This window comes from Drosophila gunungcola, unplaced genomic scaffold, assembly GCF_025200985.1.
Source record: "Drosophila gunungcola strain Sukarami unplaced genomic scaffold, Dgunungcola_SK_2 000107F, whole genome shotgun sequence".
Taxonomy (NCBI): domain Eukaryota; kingdom Metazoa; phylum Arthropoda; class Insecta; order Diptera; family Drosophilidae; genus Drosophila; species Drosophila gunungcola.
This window is the reverse complement of record NW_026453269.1, coordinates 205195-226414: the sequence shown is the minus strand read 5'-3', so window position 1 is coordinate 226414 and position 21220 is coordinate 205195. Positions and strand designations below refer to the sequence as shown.

General features: G+C 34.4%; 2 protein-coding genes across 5 annotated transcripts; one reads left to right on the top strand and one right to left on the bottom strand.

Annotated features, from left to right (window-relative positions):
* Positions 1-344: 344 nt before the first annotated feature.
* On the top strand, positions 345-18773 carry LOC128265283 (uncharacterized). 4 transcript variants are annotated; one of them, XM_053001188.1, is made up of 8 exons: positions 372-384; positions 496-1110; positions 12332-12468; positions 12547-12688; positions 13049-13392; positions 14097-14226; positions 14883-15032; positions 17673-18773. In XM_053001188.1, the coding sequence occupies exons 2-8, from the start codon at positions 1047-1049 to the stop codon at positions 18134-18136; spliced, it is 1431 nt and encodes a 476-aa protein (XP_052857148.1). In that variant the 5' UTR covers positions 372-384; positions 496-1046; the 3' UTR covers positions 18137-18773. The 4 variants fall into 4 exon arrangements, with proteins under 4 accessions (XP_052857149.1, XP_052857150.1, XP_052857152.1 ...); XM_053001189.1 differs by lacking the exon at positions 14883-15032 and having other exon boundaries at positions 345-1110; positions 17673-18772; XM_053001190.1 differs by lacking the exon at positions 14883-15032 and having other exon boundaries at positions 345-1110; positions 17737-18105.
* On the bottom strand, positions 10164-11661 carry LOC128265286 (putative gustatory receptor 9a). The gene is made up of 3 exons (XM_053001195.1): positions 10855-11661; positions 10468-10620; positions 10164-10401 (listed from the first exon to the last, which is right to left on the bottom strand). The coding sequence occupies exons 1-3, from the start codon at positions 11659-11661 to the stop codon at positions 10336-10338; spliced, it is 1026 nt and encodes a 341-aa protein (XP_052857155.1). The 3' UTR covers positions 10164-10335.
* Positions 18774-21220: the final 2447 nt, after the last annotated feature.

Here is a 21220-nt window from a genome sequence, read left to right as displayed (position 1 = left end):
TTATAAAGAACGTCGATTTCTTAATTTTTGTTGCATTTGCTTCTTCTTATATTGTATTACTCTTTTAGGTGTCTAAAAAATATGCTGTGTGAAGTAGAATGCAATATTTATTTTGAAATCACTTTAAAAAGGTCTCTAAAAATGTGCTAAGTAAAAGATAATGCAGTGTTTTTAACCTTTGTACATTGAATTTTTGGTAGTTCGTTTTTACTATTTTTTGCTACTTCTTGGTGCTGCAAAAATGGCCAGATCTGGCGGTTAAAAAGCCGATGGCGAAACTCTGGCGGGCCATTTTCCGATTTTCCGAGTCCCTGGCACGAAGTGGAAATTCCAAACAGCGCTTTAGTTTCAGTTTTAGTCGAGCAACGCAACTCGAACGCAACGGTACATGGGCGGTGCATGGCGAACAGTACTCAGTGCCCCCGATAACAACAGCTCTCTCCGAACACCGAACTGCAGTTTAATTAAATAAATAAAATTATATTTTTTTTCAAGTTCAAATACATGCATAGTAAAAGTTGCCTAAATCTTTTATAACAACAATAATAAGTAGTGCTAAAATTCCCGAAAATCAGCAGCCGTGTTTTGAAGTTACGTCAAAAGGAGTCGCGAAAGAAGAAGAGCCAGAGGAGAGAGGAGAAGGCGAAGGCGAAGAGGCAGAGGCAGAGAAGAGGAGAGAGAGCCGAAAAGAAGAACAATAACAACAAAGCGAACGCACGCGATAGGAGTAACTGTAAATGTGAAAGGATAAAATAGGAGAAACCCGAAATCAGCGAAAGGACTTTTTTTTTTTTTGGTTGGTTTTTGTTTTTGGCGCGTCGTCGCCGTTTTGCCTTTTGTTTTTATTATTTTTGCCGTTCGTTCGTGTGCCCTTGTTGATTGCTTTGCAGCCGGCTTTGGCCAACAACAACAAAAAAGGAAAAGAAAAGAAAAGTGAGGTGAGGTGAGGTGAGGTGAGGGAGAGAGAGGGGGTGCAAGCAAGAAGGCGATACCTAACCACTAGGCTACCAAGCAGCTAGAGCTTATGTAAAGCGTGCTATGGAAGCATGTCGTCCACTTCCAGCTCCGTGCTAACGTTGTCATCGTTTAATCTATTATTTTTCACCCAAGGTAAGCACTTGACACTTTACATAACTCCCCCATTTCGGTTCCATTCCGACTACAGTCCGATTGGGATTAATGTGTGTCCAGTTGGCTGGCTGACCCAATTGGAATCCAGTTGGGATGTCACCTTCATTCTGACTTATGCGGGCAAATTTTGATGGCTTTCTCAGGGATCTCTGCGAAATGTTAAAATTAATTTTAATTTGGATAAATTAAGGGATGCATTTGCGTACTCAAATAAGAGGAACAGGACTGGCTTTTAGAATTTCACAAAATTTTTAAATTGACAGTACATCTGTGATGATTTTAAGGTTGTCTTAAATAAAACCCTTTTAGAGTGTTCAAATCTGGAGTGAAATAAATAGTTATTTTTAAATTTAATAAATTTTAGACACCTTAAAGGTTGCTTTAAACTAAACACTTTTGGACATACTGTAAGCATTATTTTGAGATTAACCTAAAACCCTTAGAGATTTAGTAGAACCATATTACAGGTTTACAAAAGTTGAATACCCAAAGAAAGTTGCAGAACTCCATATTACAAAGTAAAGTTTTTTTTTCTTTCTGTATTGCAATTAAAGAAATTCTGCAGTCAGTTAAAGTTGGTTATTTCAGCAGTTGTTTTTAGCTGCCATGAATCTGTGCACAGAATGTGTCATCCACAGTCGCACAAGATAATAAATCTCAGTCAAAGTGCCCTAAGCTTGGGCTCAATCCTAACCCCGCAGGTCCCAAATAAATCCCAGTCCATTTAAGCACACCCACCAAAGCGGCCTGACCAACTTGATTTGCATGCAAATTGCGTATAAATCCTTGAATTGTTGCTGCAACAGCGCAACCTCAGCGAAGAATGCCTCTCGATTACAAAAAAAAAAAAGAGAAGATGGGGCAGTTGACTTGGCCAGACTCATTATTTGGTAATAGCCGCTAGTCGCTTAAAATGTTTGCTTTTAATTAAAACAAATGGCGGTAATGTTTGCCAAGACAAAAATCCCGCAGCTGTTTATTTGGGCAAATTGATTTTTTTGGAATTAATTGTCGAGATAGTGAGTGTGTGTTTTGAGGCTACCAATTTGCAAACTTTTCAGCAAATTAAAGAGCCAAGGAGGTCGGGTGGCTGCAGTCAAGGACATGGCGCCAAGAAACAACCTAGCCTAACCTAACCTTACCCTCCAATCAAACTGAATTCCCACTGTTGTTGACCCAACACTGCGGTTTTCAGCACTTCGACACTCAGCAGCAGCGCCGAGGAAAGCAAAAAACATGCAACAAGAGCACTGCCACTATTTTTAGAAGGTGCAATTAGAAGGGTCGCCAGCTGTTGGGCAAAGTCGGAGTACCAAATGCCCTATTCGAAAGTTCGGATGTTATTGAGACAACTGGAGGCTTTCTCTTTTAATCAAAATGAGAGCTTTTAAATAGATCTAAAAAACAAATTTAAAGCACCTAAAAGTGTGCAGTAAAATAATTGAGGTTTTTATAACAATAAAATTTATAATTCCCTAAAAATCGCAATTGAACTAAACAAAAATGCTTTACTAAATGAGTGCATTTAAAGAGATCTTAAAACCATAGTTAAAGATTCTAACAGTATGCAGTACAATATTTTTTAAGGATTTTAGAATAATAAAAAGCGTAGGTTTTGTTAAAAATCTGAAAAATTCTGGAGAATTGGACAAAGTAAAATAATAAATAAACGGGAGTGCACTTTACAAGATCTAAACACCATAGTTAAAGGACCCAAAAGTATGCAGTAATATAATTGAAAGGTAGGGAAAAACGTTAGTTTTTCTAAAATATATTGTAATATTTTCTCTCTTAGTTCTAAAGATTTAAAAGAATTTGCTTTGTTATTCAAAAGTTTTAACTTAACTTACAACATTTTGCTTAGCATACTTTTAGGCAATTTTTCAAACACTTTCAAACGTTCAGAAATTTTCAAGACACTCTCCATACTTAATGTTATTTTTGATAGGCTTTTCCGAAAACCCGCGTCTCAGCGAAGGGTATGAAAAGACAATGCTTGTAAAGTGTGGTTTGTTGGGGGCCGGATTTCAATGTCAATGCCAAAAATATAAAAGGACGAGTGTGGCACACACATACACCCATGCTTGTGCCCATCCACTTATTCACTTACCCACACATGTACTTTTTGGGGTGTGTGTGTGTGAATTTGATTTTGCATTGATTTTCCGCTTGATTGCTTGCTTTCGAAAAACTAAAAGGAGGGCCAGCACAATATTTGATTATTTTTGTTTGGTCCTGATTCTAATTGCACACACACAGCACACACACACACACACACACACAGACACAGCACACATCAAGCCGCCAGAAATAGGCAATAAAGAAATGCATTTTGCAATTATGCCAACCGAATGGAAGCAGAAGAACTGGGCGACTACAACAACAAGTTCAACAAGTGGGCGGGGTAGGCGATGGGCGGGAATGTCATTACGAAGCAGGTCCTGTTCCCTGTCCCATGTCCTTTAAAATCCACCCACCACCCCCTTGGTCACCCTTCATCTGCTGTCTGGTTTCTCCTGCAAAACAAATAAAGTGCAAAATGAGAATTGTCGTAGAATGGTTACAGTGGGTTGAAATGGTTGAAAAAAATAAAATACATAAACAAAAACTATAAGGTTTACAAAAGCAATTAATCATCGAATTGTATCTATGAACAAACTTTGATTATTAAACACTTAACAAAACATTATGTAAACCTTTTGATGAAATATTTACACTAGGAACTTTAACCCCAAATATGGAATATATTTTTAAATTTTGAAGTTATTATTGACGATTAAATATAGTTTAGTTTGATTGGTGTTACTTTAAAAAAATAACAACATGATTTCCATTTTAGTCCGTACTTTAAAAAAACAAATATCTTTTAACATCCAAAAAATATATGTATAGCTTAATGGGTATAGTCTTATCAATCTTATAAATTGAAAAAAATTCTTTTTCCATTAATTGTTTTTAAACTCCATTTTTGTCTGCTTTTCGACCACTGAGCTGTGTAAAATTAAAATTTTTTGTTTTAAGGATTTAAAAAGCCATCATTAATTTCTATAAACATCTTGCCAAGTTCAATCTAAAAAATTAATCTTACAAAACAAAAAAAAATTTATCTTCCCTTTAATTGTATTACTTCAGCCTGCTTTTCGACCACTGTGCTGTGTAGAAAAACCGAGTTGAGCCAGAGGCTGGATTAGCTCTTGTCGTGACCTCGTGGCTCGTTGGCATGCAAAATGCAACTAATTATGAATTTTAATTAATCCTGGCATTTTATTTTGTTGGCTGTGCAGAATTTCTGCCCGTGGGCAATAATAATAATAAAGTGACTCGGGGTATTGCAGTGAAAGTCTTCAGACTTTTCCCGGTTGGCCAAGGGAAAAAAGGAAATTTATAAAACGAGCTGGAAATAAAAGTAAAATGGGGGGAGAAAGCAAGAACACTGAATGCACTCTTTTGTTCAGCTCTCGGTTGAGTTTTTCGCTTTTCCCCTGTTCCTCAGTCAAGTGTCTGCCTTTCAGTTGTTTCTGTCGTTTGATTGGGCCGTATTCGTGGCATTTTGACCATGGGGGATCCCATTTCACTTTGACCATTGAAGAATGCCACGTCCACCAAGGAAATGTTTTTATTTTTCAATGCAAACTTTTTTAGAATCCAAGGAACGTAAAGTCCTTAGAAAGGCATCTCGTTTCGGTGATGACTTTTAGCATAGAATTTAACTAACCGCAGCAAAGCAAATTCCTTTTGTTGGTTTAAGTTTCTTTTCGCTGAAACTTATTTCAAATAGGATTACATTCCGTGGTATTTTAGCTGATTTAAATTGAGGTTTCTTTTAGAAAGTTTAGCTTAGATTAAAAAAAAAGTGGTTGTTTTTTGGTTGTTTGATGATAAATTTATTCTTTGTTTTTTTTTATGGCTTTCTTGTACATCTACTTTTTTTATTATATTGAAATGATAAGCAATATAACAAATTTATACTTTGTATATTTACTATTTTTAAGATATTGAAATTTCAAAAAATATTAGCTTGTATTTAAATAATTATTGATTTCTTTGTTTATTATACATTTATTCTTTGTATATTTTCTTTTTTAATTATATTAAAATTTAATAATAAATTAGCTTAGTTTCAAATAATTGTTGCTTTCTTCAGACAAGAATTTAAATGTATTCTTTCTGTTTGTTTTATTTGATGGTTTTTGCCTAGTTCATAAATTTCTTTTCTTTTATTTGTTATCGATTTGACTGCTCTCAAGTTTTTTGAAAAGCCATTTATTTTATTATTTTGTTGTGCCAGCAGAATAATCGCATAGTCTGCTTTTGAGGGCAACAGCTGCAGCTGACATTTGTCTCCCCATCTTAACCCCTTAACCCCTTATGGCCCGAGCCCCTATTCTTAACCCCTGTGGTGCACACATATGCCGGCAAGCTTTATGAAATACCAATTTAATGGTCTTGTGGCTTAAACTGCATTTTGTCAGTTTCCCATTTCCCATTTCCCCTTTACCCTTTTATCCCACATTTGCTGTCTCTGCTGGAATCGATGAACATTCTGTGGTCGTTCTAAGCCAAATGCATTATTAAGCTCCATAAAAATGTCAGGGCTGTCGTATAAGTACACACAGCCAAAGATTTTCACACATTAGAAACAACAAAAGAAAGAATTAAGTACAAACACAAGTTTTTTAAAAAATAGCTCAATGAAATTCCTTGAAATAAATATAAGGTAAATAAATAGATGTACCAAAATACAAGTGTTTTATCAAATAGTTCAATAAAGTACGTTTAACTGTTTTATACAAATTTAGCTAAAATTAAATGTATGCTTAGAAAATAATAAATTTAATATATCGAATAAATTTTGTTTTTTTTTTAGCTTATTATGATTTAACTATTTCCTAAAAAATAAATAAACTCCATTTTAAATTAAATTACCAAGTTGCGAGTTATAGTCGTTTGCCATGTTGTTAAATGTATTCCCATACAATGTTGGACAACAAAATGTAGGCTTTGGAAATAATCACTTTAATATTCAAAAAAATTGCTATTTATTATATAACTAATATAATTTCTTAAAAAAATGGACATGTAATAAATTCCATTACCAAGTTCCGAGTGCTATTTTTTGCCGTGTTGCCAAATGTATTGCCATCCTCAATGTTGTTGTTTATTTTAACCCATGTGTTGAGGGCTCTTGAGTGTGGGTTTTTTTTTATTTTTTTGTGGCGTTTGCCGGTGACACGAAATGCAATCGACACTCGCTGGGGGAGTAATAAATATTGCAACACCCAGTTCCACTCAAAACTGGCGGATCCAAGTTGCCAGCTTTCCCAGGATAGCATTTTCCAGGACAGGACAGGTTTTGCGGGCACTCTTCATTAGCCGAAGTGAAATCAATCGAGTTGGCTTTGCCTATTGTATTCCATTATTCACCAGTCACGCACCTTTGTGTGCTGTTTTCAGCCTCAATGTCAGTCCACAATAAAGTTACTTAAATATAGATTGAACACGTGAGCAATGCGAATATCTTTTGATTATGCAAACCGAATTAGTTGCCTAACAATTGGATAAACATCTAGTGAGGTAAACAACATGGGATAACTATTTAGGGAAAAGTTGGTGGAATTACTGGCAAATCAGTTCCAGTAATTTGATTTGCTTTATTTGATTATATATTACTTAATATAAAGAGCTTTCTTATATTTAATAGCAATGTATTGCTTATTATTTAACATAAAATACTTAGCCATATATTTGCTCATAAGGATTTAAATATATGTAATAACATATTTTATAGTATTAAAATACGTTTAAAAATGCACTGTTAATTGAGGCAGAAAATTTGATGTGCAAATAAATGACGTGCGGTTAAAGGGTTTTTACCCTTCATTGTATGCGTGAATGATTGCTCAACCCTTTGAAGTTGCCATGCTTCATATTCAGTTTAAATTCAGAGTCAGAGTTTGGCAAAAAACCTGGATATGGATACATTTCTTGCACAGATGCTCAAGTGGGTGCTTGAAAAGTTTGCCCCTTGAACCCTAAAACTCAGGCTTTGGCCATTGAGTTTCAATCTCCCAGTTGGGTGCCATCAGCAAAACTTTTGTGTTTCGCCGCTTGTTGCTTCTTGCCTCAATCGCCGAACAGAGCGGGATATCCGAGGATATGGCACGTGTACTTTAAGCAGTTTAAAGGATATTGCCGGGACCTCAAATTATGCAAAATAGCCGCAGCAGGAAACAAGGAACGTGCTGCGAAGTGGGGAAAATACAGTGGGGAAAATACAAATCCACAAGCTTAGGACATTAAAATTTAATACTCCATCCCAGAACCGTTTCCTTATTCATGACCCTCACTCAATGCACCTTTAACTTGTTAAGCCATTTATTTAAAAAAAAATGATCTTTAAATAATCATTTAAATAACAACTCTTTCCATTAAAAGCAAGCTTTTAAAGTATTTTTTGTAAAAAAAAAAATAGTTGTAACCCTCTTACCAAAAATTCCAATAAGGGAGCAACCACTGTTTCTTAGACATTTTCCTTGTTGTAAATAATTAACTACAAAAAAGTGCTGTATAAAAATAATTTCATAAAAAAAATCAAACAAAATAAATAAATATAAAGCCCTGTAACGAAAAATCGGACTTAGTGAACCCCGACTGTTCCTTGGTCATTTTCCTAGTTTGGCACAAATTGAGGCGAGTGCTTAAATAATTAATTACGGAAAAGCGCAGTTCCATGAAAAGCGTGCTGAAGTGGTGTTGTGGTTGCTTTGGGTTGGCCAACGTGGGAATACAAATAAATACGGAGAATGAGGAAAAGCGGAAAAGTGAAAAAACGGTGAAGAAAAACCATCATAAGTCCTTCACTTCTCACCGTGTTGCTAAACCAATTGGCAAACATTTTTACTTTATTACATTTCAGTTGCACTTTCTGTTGCTTTCCACTCTGATTTTCCGGCTTTTCCCCGGGAAAATAGCAAATGGCTGGTAACTAGGGGTTCCGCATCCGGTTAATAAACAAAAGGTTTCGTCGCCCGCCCGTCTGTCTCCTTTTGGACTTATTTCTGCCCGGATTTCTATGCTTGTTTTTGCCATTGTCTCCGATTTGTGCCCATCTTGATGGGCGAATTGTTAAGTTGCTGGATTGGGTTACGTTTGTTGTGGCTTCTCTGGTTTCTCTCTGGCCTTTGATGGCTCTGCTTGGCTGGCTGGTGTTTATGGCAAAATCAATGCAAACCGCGGCGTCTAAAAATAGGCAACTGGCCAAAATGCGTCACGGCTAACATCAGAAAAAGTCCATGGGCGACCTAATTAAATCGCACCACAATTGATGGCCTGCCCATCGACAAAAGTGAATGATTGAACGGCAGTCTGATTGAGTGACCTTGCACTGTGTGAAATTTCCAAAAAAAAGGGTGTACTTTATATACTAACTAAAAGCAAATATTTAAAATTAGGATACAAATTAAGATTAACTATTTGCAGTTTTATTGAATATATTGAAACATATTAAGAAGAGTTCAGAATAAGCATTTCAGTTTCCTCTTGTCTTTTTAAAAAGCTTTCGTTTTTTGTTGGACTATTTTCATTGCTATGGCCAAAATATTTATATATATATATGTAATTTGGCCAAATTGATATAATTGTTTTTAGGTATTTAACATGGCCCATTTCGTTAATATATATATATATTTTTTTTAGCGAAATGGATTTAATAGATTTTATTGTTAGTTTTGTGTAAGTTTTGTCTATTATTATATATTTTATTTTATTTGTTTCTCTCTGTGCAAATTTAGGCGTCTCCATTGGATTCGGGTTGAAATCAATTAACTGACGTCAGCAAAGGATGGTGCTGTGGGTGGTCTTTCCAAGGGGGTGGTGCATACTTTTCGGCCAGCAGCTTGCGCCTTACATAACCATTACCCCACTCATGTGTGTGTGGATAGGATAACTTTTGTTTTCCAGCCCATCATCCACCACCCCTGTTTCATTCCTTCAGTTTCCTGCTGGCAGGCGGTGCAAACTTATTATGGCCATTTCTGGCTTGTGCGCAACTTTATCAACATTATGGATGACTGACTGACTTACTTCTGACCCAACTTGGACAAGGTTGAACCACAAAATTGTTTTCATTTTTGTTTTATAGCATGTATATGTATATGTGGGAAATGTGTTTTCAGTGAATGTTTGTTTGTTTGCCTTGTGCCCGAGATTACCCGCAAAAAAAGCAACTTTGAAAAAGCAATATTATTAAGTTCGTGTTGCGGCGAACTTTTCAGATTTCCAGCAAGATAGAAATCTGCTAAATATTACAGCCATTAAAGTTTAATCCATTTAAAGTGAGCCACTCAAGAAAATCTGGGAAATTAAAGCTTGTGGTGTTTGCATTTTTACACAACGACAACGATGTTAAAAAATTTGAGTTGTACCAAGAAATATTTGACTATTGAATTTTACATTTTACATTATTCAACTAAATAATAAATCATAATATTAAATACACTTAATACACTTATTATATTATTATATTTTTTATTTTTAATAACTTAAATCAGCAAATTGATAGTATACGTTTTGTTTACCAGTGCTTAAAGGGGAAAATATAACATAATTTGAATTTAAAAAAAATGAATGATGACTTCTCCTTGCAATCAATATTATTCGTATGATTATTTTGTTTATATGTATTTTTTCTTTAACTTCTATCTGTGGTTTTAAGTGTCCCTTCGTGGAAACCTTTTAAAAACACATTCGTTTTTAAAAATGGCACCTTTTAGCCCCCCATTTTTAGTTGAAATGCCATTCTTAACCCCTCCTTAAGTTGCGTACCTAGGTGACTTTTGAGAGCCAGAAATAAAATATGTGGAATGACGTTGCCTTTGGCGTTTATTGTTGTTCTTGCAGCTGCTTTTTTGTTGTTGTTGTTTTTTGTGTTGTTTCCTGTCGAACGTGAGTGAAATAAAGCAAAAAAAAAAAAGAGGCGGAAACAGGCAGCGTCATAAATATGTAAGCAGTGTGTGTATGACCTTCGCGTGTCGCAGCAACATTTTCAGCATTTTCTGCATGCAGAAATACAACAACGTTAAATTGAGGCATTTTTCAGTTTTTTTTCCTTTTTTTCCATTTTTTTCTTGGCTTTTGGCAAGCAAATCATGTTGCATGTTTCCACCGCTGACCTCTGACCCCGATATATCGCCCAGTCCCCATGATTTACGGCCTGACAACTGACACGAACTGCATGAATATTACGAGGGCCTCCAGTATAAAGAAGAACATCTAATGTGAGAATGGGAAATATCAATTTATGTTTAAAAATATTATATATTATTATATTCTTGTTACCCCTGCCAGAGTCTGCAGGTTGAGGTGATAGATGCCGCAAACATCGAATTGTATGGGATCTTGCATGATTTGCAGGGCAAAGTCTTCGATTTGACTTCTTTCCAAAGGAGTCTGTCCTGGCCGATCCTTTAGTTGCTTCTGCAATAGCTTGGACTGCAAAAATATTCATTATCCCTAAATTTTTTCAAGAACACTTCAAAGGGTATGTTTGAAATAATTTCAAACAATTTATTGAAAATTGAAACCGTTTAACAACACAGTTTTATAAATTAACTTTTTCAAATAAAGTGTAGAGTCAGTGGTAAACTTAATATAATAACAATTATAATATAATTAATAATAATTAAAATGATCTTAGAAATAAAAAAAAGAAAACTTTCTACCTACCTTGGCCACACATCGATGGCAGGCGGCGCACATGGTCGAGATCTTGACGAGCGTGGGCAGGACCACGTACATGGCCTGGACGAAGACGAGCCAGGTGGCGGGCAGTGTCTGCAGATACTCGACCATGAAGTACACATTGCAGATGATGATCCAGTCGCCCAGGCAGATGACATTCAGCAGGAGCAGCGAAAAGCCAAAGATGTGCGACAACGAACGCGACACTTTGGCCAGATGGGCGTACTGCGATCGCAGGGTTTTGTAATCCCTGCAGCCGGAAGCCACCCTGTGATGCAGTTCCTCCAACTGGCCATCCAAGCGATCCACCAGCAGCATCATTTGCAAATAGCGAGCACGTACGGCCTGCAAACTGAAGGCATAACGCAGATGCTCCAAGTACCTGCCATTTTTATTGTACTCGTTGTGAACGAAGGCCAAGGCACAAGCAACCAGGAAGAGTTCCACGAACAGATGTCTGTACACAAAGAGGGTGGCCCTGACCAGAGGCAGCTGCTCCAATAGACGTCGAACCCGTTGACACTGAACCAAAGCCATCCAGGTAATCCAGGCATGGATTATATTGTAGGCCACATTGACGCTCCGAATGGTTTTCACAAAGTACGTGGACACTGAATCGCCATCCGGCAGTTCCTCACTGAAGTAGAAGACTATTTGGCCGACCAGTACAATAAGTATTAGCATCAGGAAACTGCTGGTCAGAAGACGGCCCAAACGACTGCCAGTCCATCCGCAAACCAGGCCAAAAAGCTGGAAATATCCGGTTATACAGCGATCCAACCACTGCGACATTGGGTTAACAACTGAGAACCCTATACACTTAATATAAGCAAGCTATCTTCTAATTAATCAAAAAGCAGGGCCTCTTTGATCATATCGGGCGACTAATTGGTTTATTGGTGACCCCTATTCTTACACTTTTACATAACTTTGCTTATTTAACCAAGTGGTAGTATCCCTCCTCAAGTTTGTGGCTATTTACCATTAGGATTAACAATCGTGGCCCGTGCCAAGTTATGATATGCTAATGATGGGATCTGGTGACCTCAATGCCATATTTTTATGTTTTTAAGGTTGATGAGTATCTATTGATTGTTTTTCAATTCGTTAAAATATAGTTTATTTTCTTACATAATTTAAACTTTAAACAAATACTTCTGCCACTATATATTAGTAATGAAAAATTTGTATAGTTTCTTACCCGACAACATTACTATTTATTGAATACTATAACTTCCACGATATATAATATACGGGTAACACTAAATTTGTACTATTTATGCAAATCGTATATCAAGTTTTGGATGCCAATGTTAGAATCAAAGATATGATAAGTTGTAAATGGGGTTTGGTGACCCAGATTTAAAATTTGTATATTTTCTGTTTCGAAAACATTACAAATTATTTATTCGAACTATTTTTCCTATCCCTACTATATATTTTGGTATTTATTTCTTTGCAGTGCTCACGGTTCTCAGCTCGACGATCAAGTACAACGAATACGCAACGGACAAGGGCGGCAATGTGAGCATACCCTGCATAGCCCAGGGCAACATCATGTGGGTGAAAGAGCACGGCAACAACAGCACAATAGTCCAGGTGAGCTGGATGACATTCCACATCCACAAAGTCCCCGGGATAATTGCCTAAAAATACTTTCCGAAATTCCCAAAAAAGTCTGGTCGTGTTTTGGTGCTGCGCAATGTGAGCACTACGGATGCTGGAATTTACGTGTGCTTTGCCTCGCTGCCACGCCCATCGACAACTGCAACTGCAACATCAGCAACTACCTCACCGCAAAATCAGCAGGAGAACACTGGTAAAAAAAAAACATTGTGAATCCATGATATTAATACTCAATTAAAATATTTTTTCATATATTTTTATGAATAGATTTTATTTGCTAATTCGCTTATATTTTTCACATTTATTAAAATATTTATATATATATATACATATATTTTTTTTTATATATATTTTTTTAAATTTACCAAGTTTGTATAAAAGAATCTTTATTTACTAGTCGCGAAATAATTGAATCACACTATTTATTAATTTTTTTTTGCTGCTAATGAATCGTATATTTAATGCGCTAGTCCCGAAATATTTGAATATAAGTTATAAAATGTTGGACTCAATAGCCAGATAATTATTTTTAATATGCCATTTTTTTTATCAGTGAAAGCATCCCAACCAGTGGAGGATGAGAACGGCAAGGACTCCAAGGACTCCCAGCAGGAAACCCAAGTGGAGCAGGAGGAGTTAGAGGTGGAGTACCTAGCGAAACAGCGAACCAAGCTCGTCGTTCGCACGGTTCCCGGTCCGGTGTCGCAGCTCTACTTCAAGGCCTCCACCATACTGGGCTTCCTCATCTGGCGCTTCAACAAGACCCAATCCGGGGGTTATCCGGTGCGCAGCTTTACGGCGGAGTACCGCAATGTGTCCTACAAAACGCCGCCGGCGAACGCCAGTTTCGAGCACGCCTGGAGCAGGATGGATCCCATCAACATAGCCTTCAATGTGGTGGGTACCTGGTACACTGCCAAAAGAAACGTAGTAAATCCAAGTGCTGCCAAACTCAATTTCGATTTTTTTTCGCTTTTAAATTTTTTTATTTCGGTTTATAGTTATTGAATAATATGAAATAATTAGATTTTTTTGTTATAGTTACTTTAACTTTTTTCGGAAAAGATTTTATAAATTAAATTTAAACCATATTAAAAATTAAATTGTTTGTAAACTTTTTTTTTATGTATTTATTTTAAATCCTTAAATCCATTTTCACCATTTATTCAAATTTGTTAATATATAATCATGAAGTTGAAAATGCATTGTATTTAATGTTTGTTTTTGTACATTTAACTCAAATATAAAATATAACATTTTCGATACAATAACTAGAATTTATTTTTACTATGCCATTTTGTATCAGTGTTATGATTTTTGTAAAAGAATAAACTGAACTAGTTAAATAATTAAGTTAAAGATTTAAAAATGTCTTTTTTTTTTAATTTGTTAAATGTCCAAAAACAAAATAATATATATGATTAAGCTATCGCATGATTTTCTTTCTTATATATTTCAATTAAAATATTAAAATTATCTTTGCTAACCTGGTATGTTTCTGTGTTAACTTTCAAGTCGATTGGTTAGACTTAAAACCTAAAAGCCCTTATTTTCTTTGTTTAAATCAATCTTGTTTTTCATTTCAATTAAAATGCTTTTAGCGTCAAATGGAGGTCTATCGCCTGGCACCCAACACCACATATGAGTTTCGGATATGGGCCAACAACGAGCTGGGCAGCGGCGAGGTGGTGACCACCAACGTGACCACGCTGCCGGAGACCAAGGAAGAGGGTGAGTACACCGGGCACTGTCGCCCAACCAAATCAAATCAATTCAAGTTCTAGAGATCTTAGGCTCTATTAGGATAGGCTAGGCTAGGTCCAAATTCAGGCTAGATTATGTTGATTATGACTACTGTTTTCGTAAAACTTTGATTCTACTTTAAATGTGTAAAATGTATTTCTAATCGGTAGCTGATCATTCCTAATTTCCAATTGGTGTCAACATTTATATATTAAGGTCCCAATGGTTAGGATTGCAACTGAAATATAACGATTTTTAGAAGCTAAACATATTAATTTAATTAGTAATATAATGGTTTTTTGTTATTAATATCTTACTAAAAATTAACATATAAGTAATTTAATGGTATAAATATTAAAACAATTAATATTGTTATATATTACTTAAAAGTTCTTAAAAAAAACAAATTTGTTTGAAACTGGTTGCAACCCTGGCCGTGGGCACAACTCTAGTTACTTGATTGGTAGCTTACCTTAAACTAAGTGTAAACCTATAGCTCATTGTTTAGTATATTCGATTTGTATTTTTATGTAATTTTCGTTATCCATCTATCTCTCTCTCCCCTCTCTATTTATCTCTCTGTCTCTCGTATTTTGTGTGTGTGTGTGTGTCTCTCTGTCCCTGTCACTCTCGAAACCAAGCAGATCTCATACGCCTTATAAAACCCGACCTAGACAATTTCGATCCGCGCATTTGGATAGTGGCCGTCAGCATAGTGCTCGGAACCCTTGTGATATTAGCGATCGGACTCTGCATTGTGCTCTCCAAGGAGTGCTATCAGTCGGCGCAAATGGGTACAGAATAAGTCGATTAACTCCAGCTTTAGCACCAAAAAATAACTCCGAAACTCCAAAACATTCCCAGTTCGAATATAACAGCAAACAATTCCCGAGATATCAGCAACAATTCTCACCTTTTTTTTAACATATTTTTTTCATATTTTTCGCGTGTTTTTGAAAAACACACTGGCAAAAAATGAAATAGTAAAAATAAATATTTGACTATTGAATTAAATTTTAAATCATTATGTTAAATACAATGCATATTAAATTAGATTTACAAAATATTAGATTAAAATTAGTTCCTATTTGATTTAATAGCATTTTACTTATGTTAAATATGGCTTAAATTTTAATTTAATTTTCAGATATTAAAATAAAATCCGAAAATATTAAAATTAAAATTTTTAAAAATATTTAAAATAAGTAAAATCAAAGCGAAAAGTATTTTATGAGTTCTAAAATATTTGGATTTACTACGTATTTTTGCCAGTGTAGTTTTTTAATTTCAAATTTGGCTTTTCTCAGTTTTTCTCGGTTATTCGAACTCACACATTATTTTTACCTGCATTGTTCAGTTTTGTTATGACTCTATATTGATGTTATATGGTGTCGTTGTTGTTGTTGTCGTTATTGCCGCATTGCTGTTGTTATTGTTGTTGTTGTTACCGCTGCTATATATTGTTAATATTTAAAATCAAATTTTAGTTTAATCGTATTTAGTTCTTATGTTTTGGCAGCCGGACGTGAAATGTTTGCTTTTGCCGTTGGATGTTGTTTATATGTATATTTAAGTCCCAATATTATATATTCTATATGTATGTATGTACATAGCCTTAGTGCGGCTGCTGTGCTGCTGTGACCTGTAAATAAAATAGCATACGAAATGCATTCGTAAATGTATTTGATATGTAAAGCTCTACAGGCCAAAAACAAATATTGATTACGGCAAATAGATTAGCAAAATTGTCATTAATTTTCTTATAGTTATTCATTAAGCAGCTTCCGTAATTATGCAAATTATGTTTGATAATAATGTTTAAAAGAATGTAGGTCCAATTAAGTTCTGTAATATATTCGTAGACATAGTTTAGGTAAAATGGTCAAACAGTTTTGTAAACTCTCATTAAATCAGTAGGATTTTGTTGCACATTTTGGTGGTAAATCAGAAGCTAGCCACAAAAATGTTTTTATTATAGAAAAAAATAGTTCTCTTTAAACCATAATAACATTCAAAACATAACAAATAAAAAAGGCAGCTGAAATTTTATAACAAATGTATATAAAATCACTTTGCTTACATTGATTGTGAAATTTTAGTGTTAGAGCCGCAGTACAAGATGCGTGTATTTATTTACTTAATACCCCCCTAAATAGAACCTATAGCCTTAAGTAATGAAAAGTGTAATTTCCGCTTTAACAAAAACCAAAATGCTAATTCAGTCCTAGACCAAAAAGAAAACAAAAAGCTTTAAGCACTTTAACTGTGATAGCCTGCACTTGTAGCCAAAAAATCAATCAATGAAACGAAAACGAAACCGAAATCAATGCAAAAACCGTCTAAAGGTCTCAGCCAATTTTATGCTTTACTGCAACAAATAAATAAAAACATATTGCTAAATAAATATTGTAAAATGCCTAGACCAAAGACAAAGCTTTATCAATGTTGTAACCGTGTATGTACTTTACTTTACTGAATATTTATGTGTTATTTGCATTTGCAACGATAAAATCCATAAAAGCACGACAATTAAATGTTCTGAAAAACTGAAAGAGTGGATTGTATAAAATGTTTCGTTGAGTATTTAATTTAGTTTTGTTTTGAGAACACTTGAGCTTGGATTTCAATAGAAAATGCACACAAAACACACAGAAAGACACATTATAAATACAATTACTATATACGCGCATATACAACTGTGTTCAAAATCATAAAACTATTTGCATAGTTTTCAAAAATTTCGAAAGAAGTTTAAGAGTAATTTTAAGCTAGATTTTAAAAATCTTTTATTTAAAGGGACCAATTTTTAAACGTTTATTTTTTATCCAAACTAATTGTGTAGGAAGATTGCTATTATTTAACATTTTGTATTTGTTTTAAAATATTGTTTATAAAATTAACTATACATATAGATGTTATATTAATTCATCAAAATTTATAACAATTTTAATAATATTTGTTTGTCTTACTTGCTAAATAAGCTTTCAAAAAAAAAAAAAAAATTTTTTATTACTATTAGTTTGAACACAGCTGTAGACACACTTATTTAGCGAGACAAAGTTGTTTGCTTGCATTACGCATACGCCCTGTGCAACGCTTGGGGGCTAAAGTGCCGCTTTTTTCGAGTGTCACTCGGCTGAAGCGCCGCCTGTAAATATTTGTGTTTAACTGTTGCACACGTACACTCAGAAAAAAAACACACACACTTCCAAAAATACACACACATTAGCAACACAAACAATTAAAATCCCTAGAAAAAGAGGTAAAGTACAGAACAATTATTAAAAATGTGTCTAATATATGTATTTCTCTCTCTCTCTCTCTCTCTCTCTCACTCACTCTCTTTCTCTTCCTCATGTTCTCTCTAACTCTTCCTGCCTTTTGATATAATATTTATTAATATAAAAACTAATAACATATATTTTTTCCTAAAGAACTGCAAGATGGTTGGGACAGCATTGAGCTTATACCGAACATAATACTTAATCCCGGTTTCAGCGAGTCGGATGGTGGGGGTCAAGGTCAGGGTCAAGGTCAGGGTCAGGGTCAGGGTCAGGGTCAGGGTCAGGAGGGCAATGATCAGCAGGAGGTGGAGGACGACGACGACGACGATGTGGCCATGCCCTTTCCGCGCACCATCATCTTTGGCCAGCACCATCGAACGCCTCCGCCGCCACGTTTGCACCTGCCGCCGCAGCACCATCACCTGCAACCCTTTGGCCATCACCTGCATCTGAATCCCAACCAGAGCCACCACTACCATCACAATCAGCACCACAGTCGGCGACAGGAGGAGGACGATGACGACGACTACGAGGAGGAGCACGAGCCCACCATGGAGCGATTCAAGCGCAAAGTTTCCGTCTTCTTTACCGGCCCCACCATCAAGCGGATTTGAGGCACATTCGAGTACAAAAGTAAACACTTCTCACCCAGGTTGTTGTTGTTGCTGTGGCGTTTGGCGGTTTGATCGGATACCTAGGATCAACGTATATATATATATAGAGCTTGTGGATTGAAACACTCGTTTTCACTTCGGTTTCCTATCAAAGCTTGCAACATGATGCATACTGTTGCGGTCTAAGTGACAGTAGTTTTTGAGCCTATGGAAGTAGCAATGAGAAAACGCTTAAAAGCAACTTTGGAACATTTTATTTATATTTTTTTTGTGTACTAAACTAAGTGGGGCATACATAAAAGTTCATATTTATCAAATGTTTAATATTTTAAAATTCGTATTTACATTTTATATTTTCATGAAGCTAATGCTATGATCTAAATGGGAAAAACTTAAAAATCCAAATTTATAACAGGTGTAATATATAAAAGAATTGCTTTAGATTTGTGATTAAGAAAAAGATCAGATAATAAAAGCATTTGTATTCCAATTTGCAGGTGAGTGAGAATGTATATTGTTATTTGCTTAAATTATTTTAAAATCATTTGATATAAAATATGGAAATATTATTTTTAAGGAATTACTAATTAGTGATCCTTGAAAAATAACATATTTTTGGTATATTATTTTTATGTAATTTTAACTATATCCTACTGTTACTAAGAATATTAACAATGTTGAAGATTTTTCAAACCTCATTTTGTTATATGGTTAGTATAATAAATGAAAAAAAAAAAATATTATTCTATGTTTTTGAGCACTTTGCATAGTCAAACTACTATTATTTTGACCGCAGCCATACATAAACAAAAATGCCTGAGAGTGAAATAATCGTACAGCCACTTTGATTTATTGCTCATCGCTCTGCTTCTCCCAGTTCACAATTATATAGTATATATTATATACACGTATTATAAATATAAACCAAAACAAATATATTGCTGTGATACAAATTCAATTGAACGGACATTGTAAGGATTTACCATAAACCACACGAAACACCATGCCAGTTATTAACCATCATGAATTTGCTGAACTCGTAGACAAAAAAAAAACAAAAAAGAAAAAACCCAATTGTATTTTGCCTAGTTAAACACGCCATATGAGTTACAGCAACTGGATGATTCAGATTCAGATATATAGCATACAGTTTGCTTGGAGCCACAAATGCATCTGAGAAATGAAGAAAAATCAGAAAGAGATCCCTTACCGAGTACTAAATAAAATGTTTTTCTTTGCAAAATGTCCGATGGTCTTTTAACTTAAATAAAAATAGCTTTAAACTTTATATAAAATTGGTATATATACGTTTTTCTATGTTACTTGAAGGAATATAGATTTATTTTATATTTTCCATACATATAATATATGTAATATCAATATTATTGATTTAAAATACTATTTATATATTTTAATTTATTTTTTTACATTAAATTATAAGTCGAAAGTAAGCGATCTCCAATAGTCCAGATTCGCGACTATATCGTTCCAACTTATCTTGGCTTTGGTTCTGTTGTAAAGATTTAACCAACTGTGAAACAATTTTATAATTGAGCAAATATTTTGCACTGTAGAGCGCACCAAACGATCTATATATAGATAAATAAATATATACTATATATATTAATAAAAAAAAAACCGAATTCAAAAACGTTTGATAAACATTTTAAATAAACGGCAAAATGCCTTGTGCTTTAGTTCGGTCTCAAAGCTAATACAAATTAAATTGAATATGGATATGATATAGGAATATTTATGAACGTAGTTAAAGTAGCTGGGAAACCAAATATTCAAAATGAAAAAGCGAAAACTGCTTCCACTCACAGAAAACAAAATCGAAACAATGAAATTGTTATAAAAAAGATAAATCAAAACTAATTTTAAACAAGCGATTATTGTGTATATACCAATGCAGAAAAAAATATATATATATATAGCATATAGTATATGAAAGAATGTACACACATGTGAGGGATGTACATAAAGATAGCGATTGGGTATCTTAAGAAAGACTGTAGTTAATGTTTAAGACACTTTGGCCTGCGCTTATACCAATTTTTTGGGGCCAAACGGCTCGCCTGTTTCGTTTCAAACATATTTTGCATTGATCTCTGCTAGAGCTACAAACAAGTACGTATTATAGAATGAATATTTCTAACAATTCGGAATGTGCACTTAACTAAACCAGTGAAAAAAGCGAAAAATCACAGAACCCACAAAACCACAAAGTAACATAAATAGAACGAAATTACATAAATAAGCAAATCCTAAACTCTTGGCTGTATTTCTAGTTGTTATTGCTTCAGGTTGAGGTTTATTGACATTGCGAAATCGCTCCCTAATCACTCTAAAGAAATTATTTTCTAATCTGGGGCAAAGCCACCGGTTGACAGGCTCACAACTCGACACCACAAGAACACATACAACAATAAAATAAATCTAAGTTTACAAAACCAATTTACAATCTCGACTTTTATATTTGGGTCTAGGGTTTTGTAACATTTAATCCATACTTTTAAGTACATTTACCATTATTTGTTTTTTCATTTAAATTAACAAGGTACGGTAAACTATTAAAATTGTTTATAAATTATATATAATCGGTGTTTTTCAGATAATTCAAATCAGCTCATAACAGATTAATATTATACCTTCAAAATATGAGTACACCATTTTTAATTATTTTGAAACACATTTGAAATGCGTAACATTATAAAAACACAACAATAATTTACATAATAGTTTGATTGTTATTTAGCTCAATAAACGATTTAGGTCCCAATAAATTCCCGAAATCCCTTTAAGTTTGTATGTTATTTTTAAGCCCATTATTACGTTTATACTTTGCCAAGTTTTTTAAGAGTTTCTGGTTTCTTTCTTAATAAAATATTGAAAATAGTCCCCAAGCCCCCTGAAATCACTTTAAATTTGAGTGTTACTTTTAAGCCCTTTGTTATCATTTTATTTTTTCCAAGTTTTAAGGGGTTTCTGGTTGTTTAGGAATTATTCTTAATAATAAAATATTGAAAATATTAAGGTTTTTTTTGTTAGTGTTCTTATAAATTCCCAAAATTTCTAGATAAC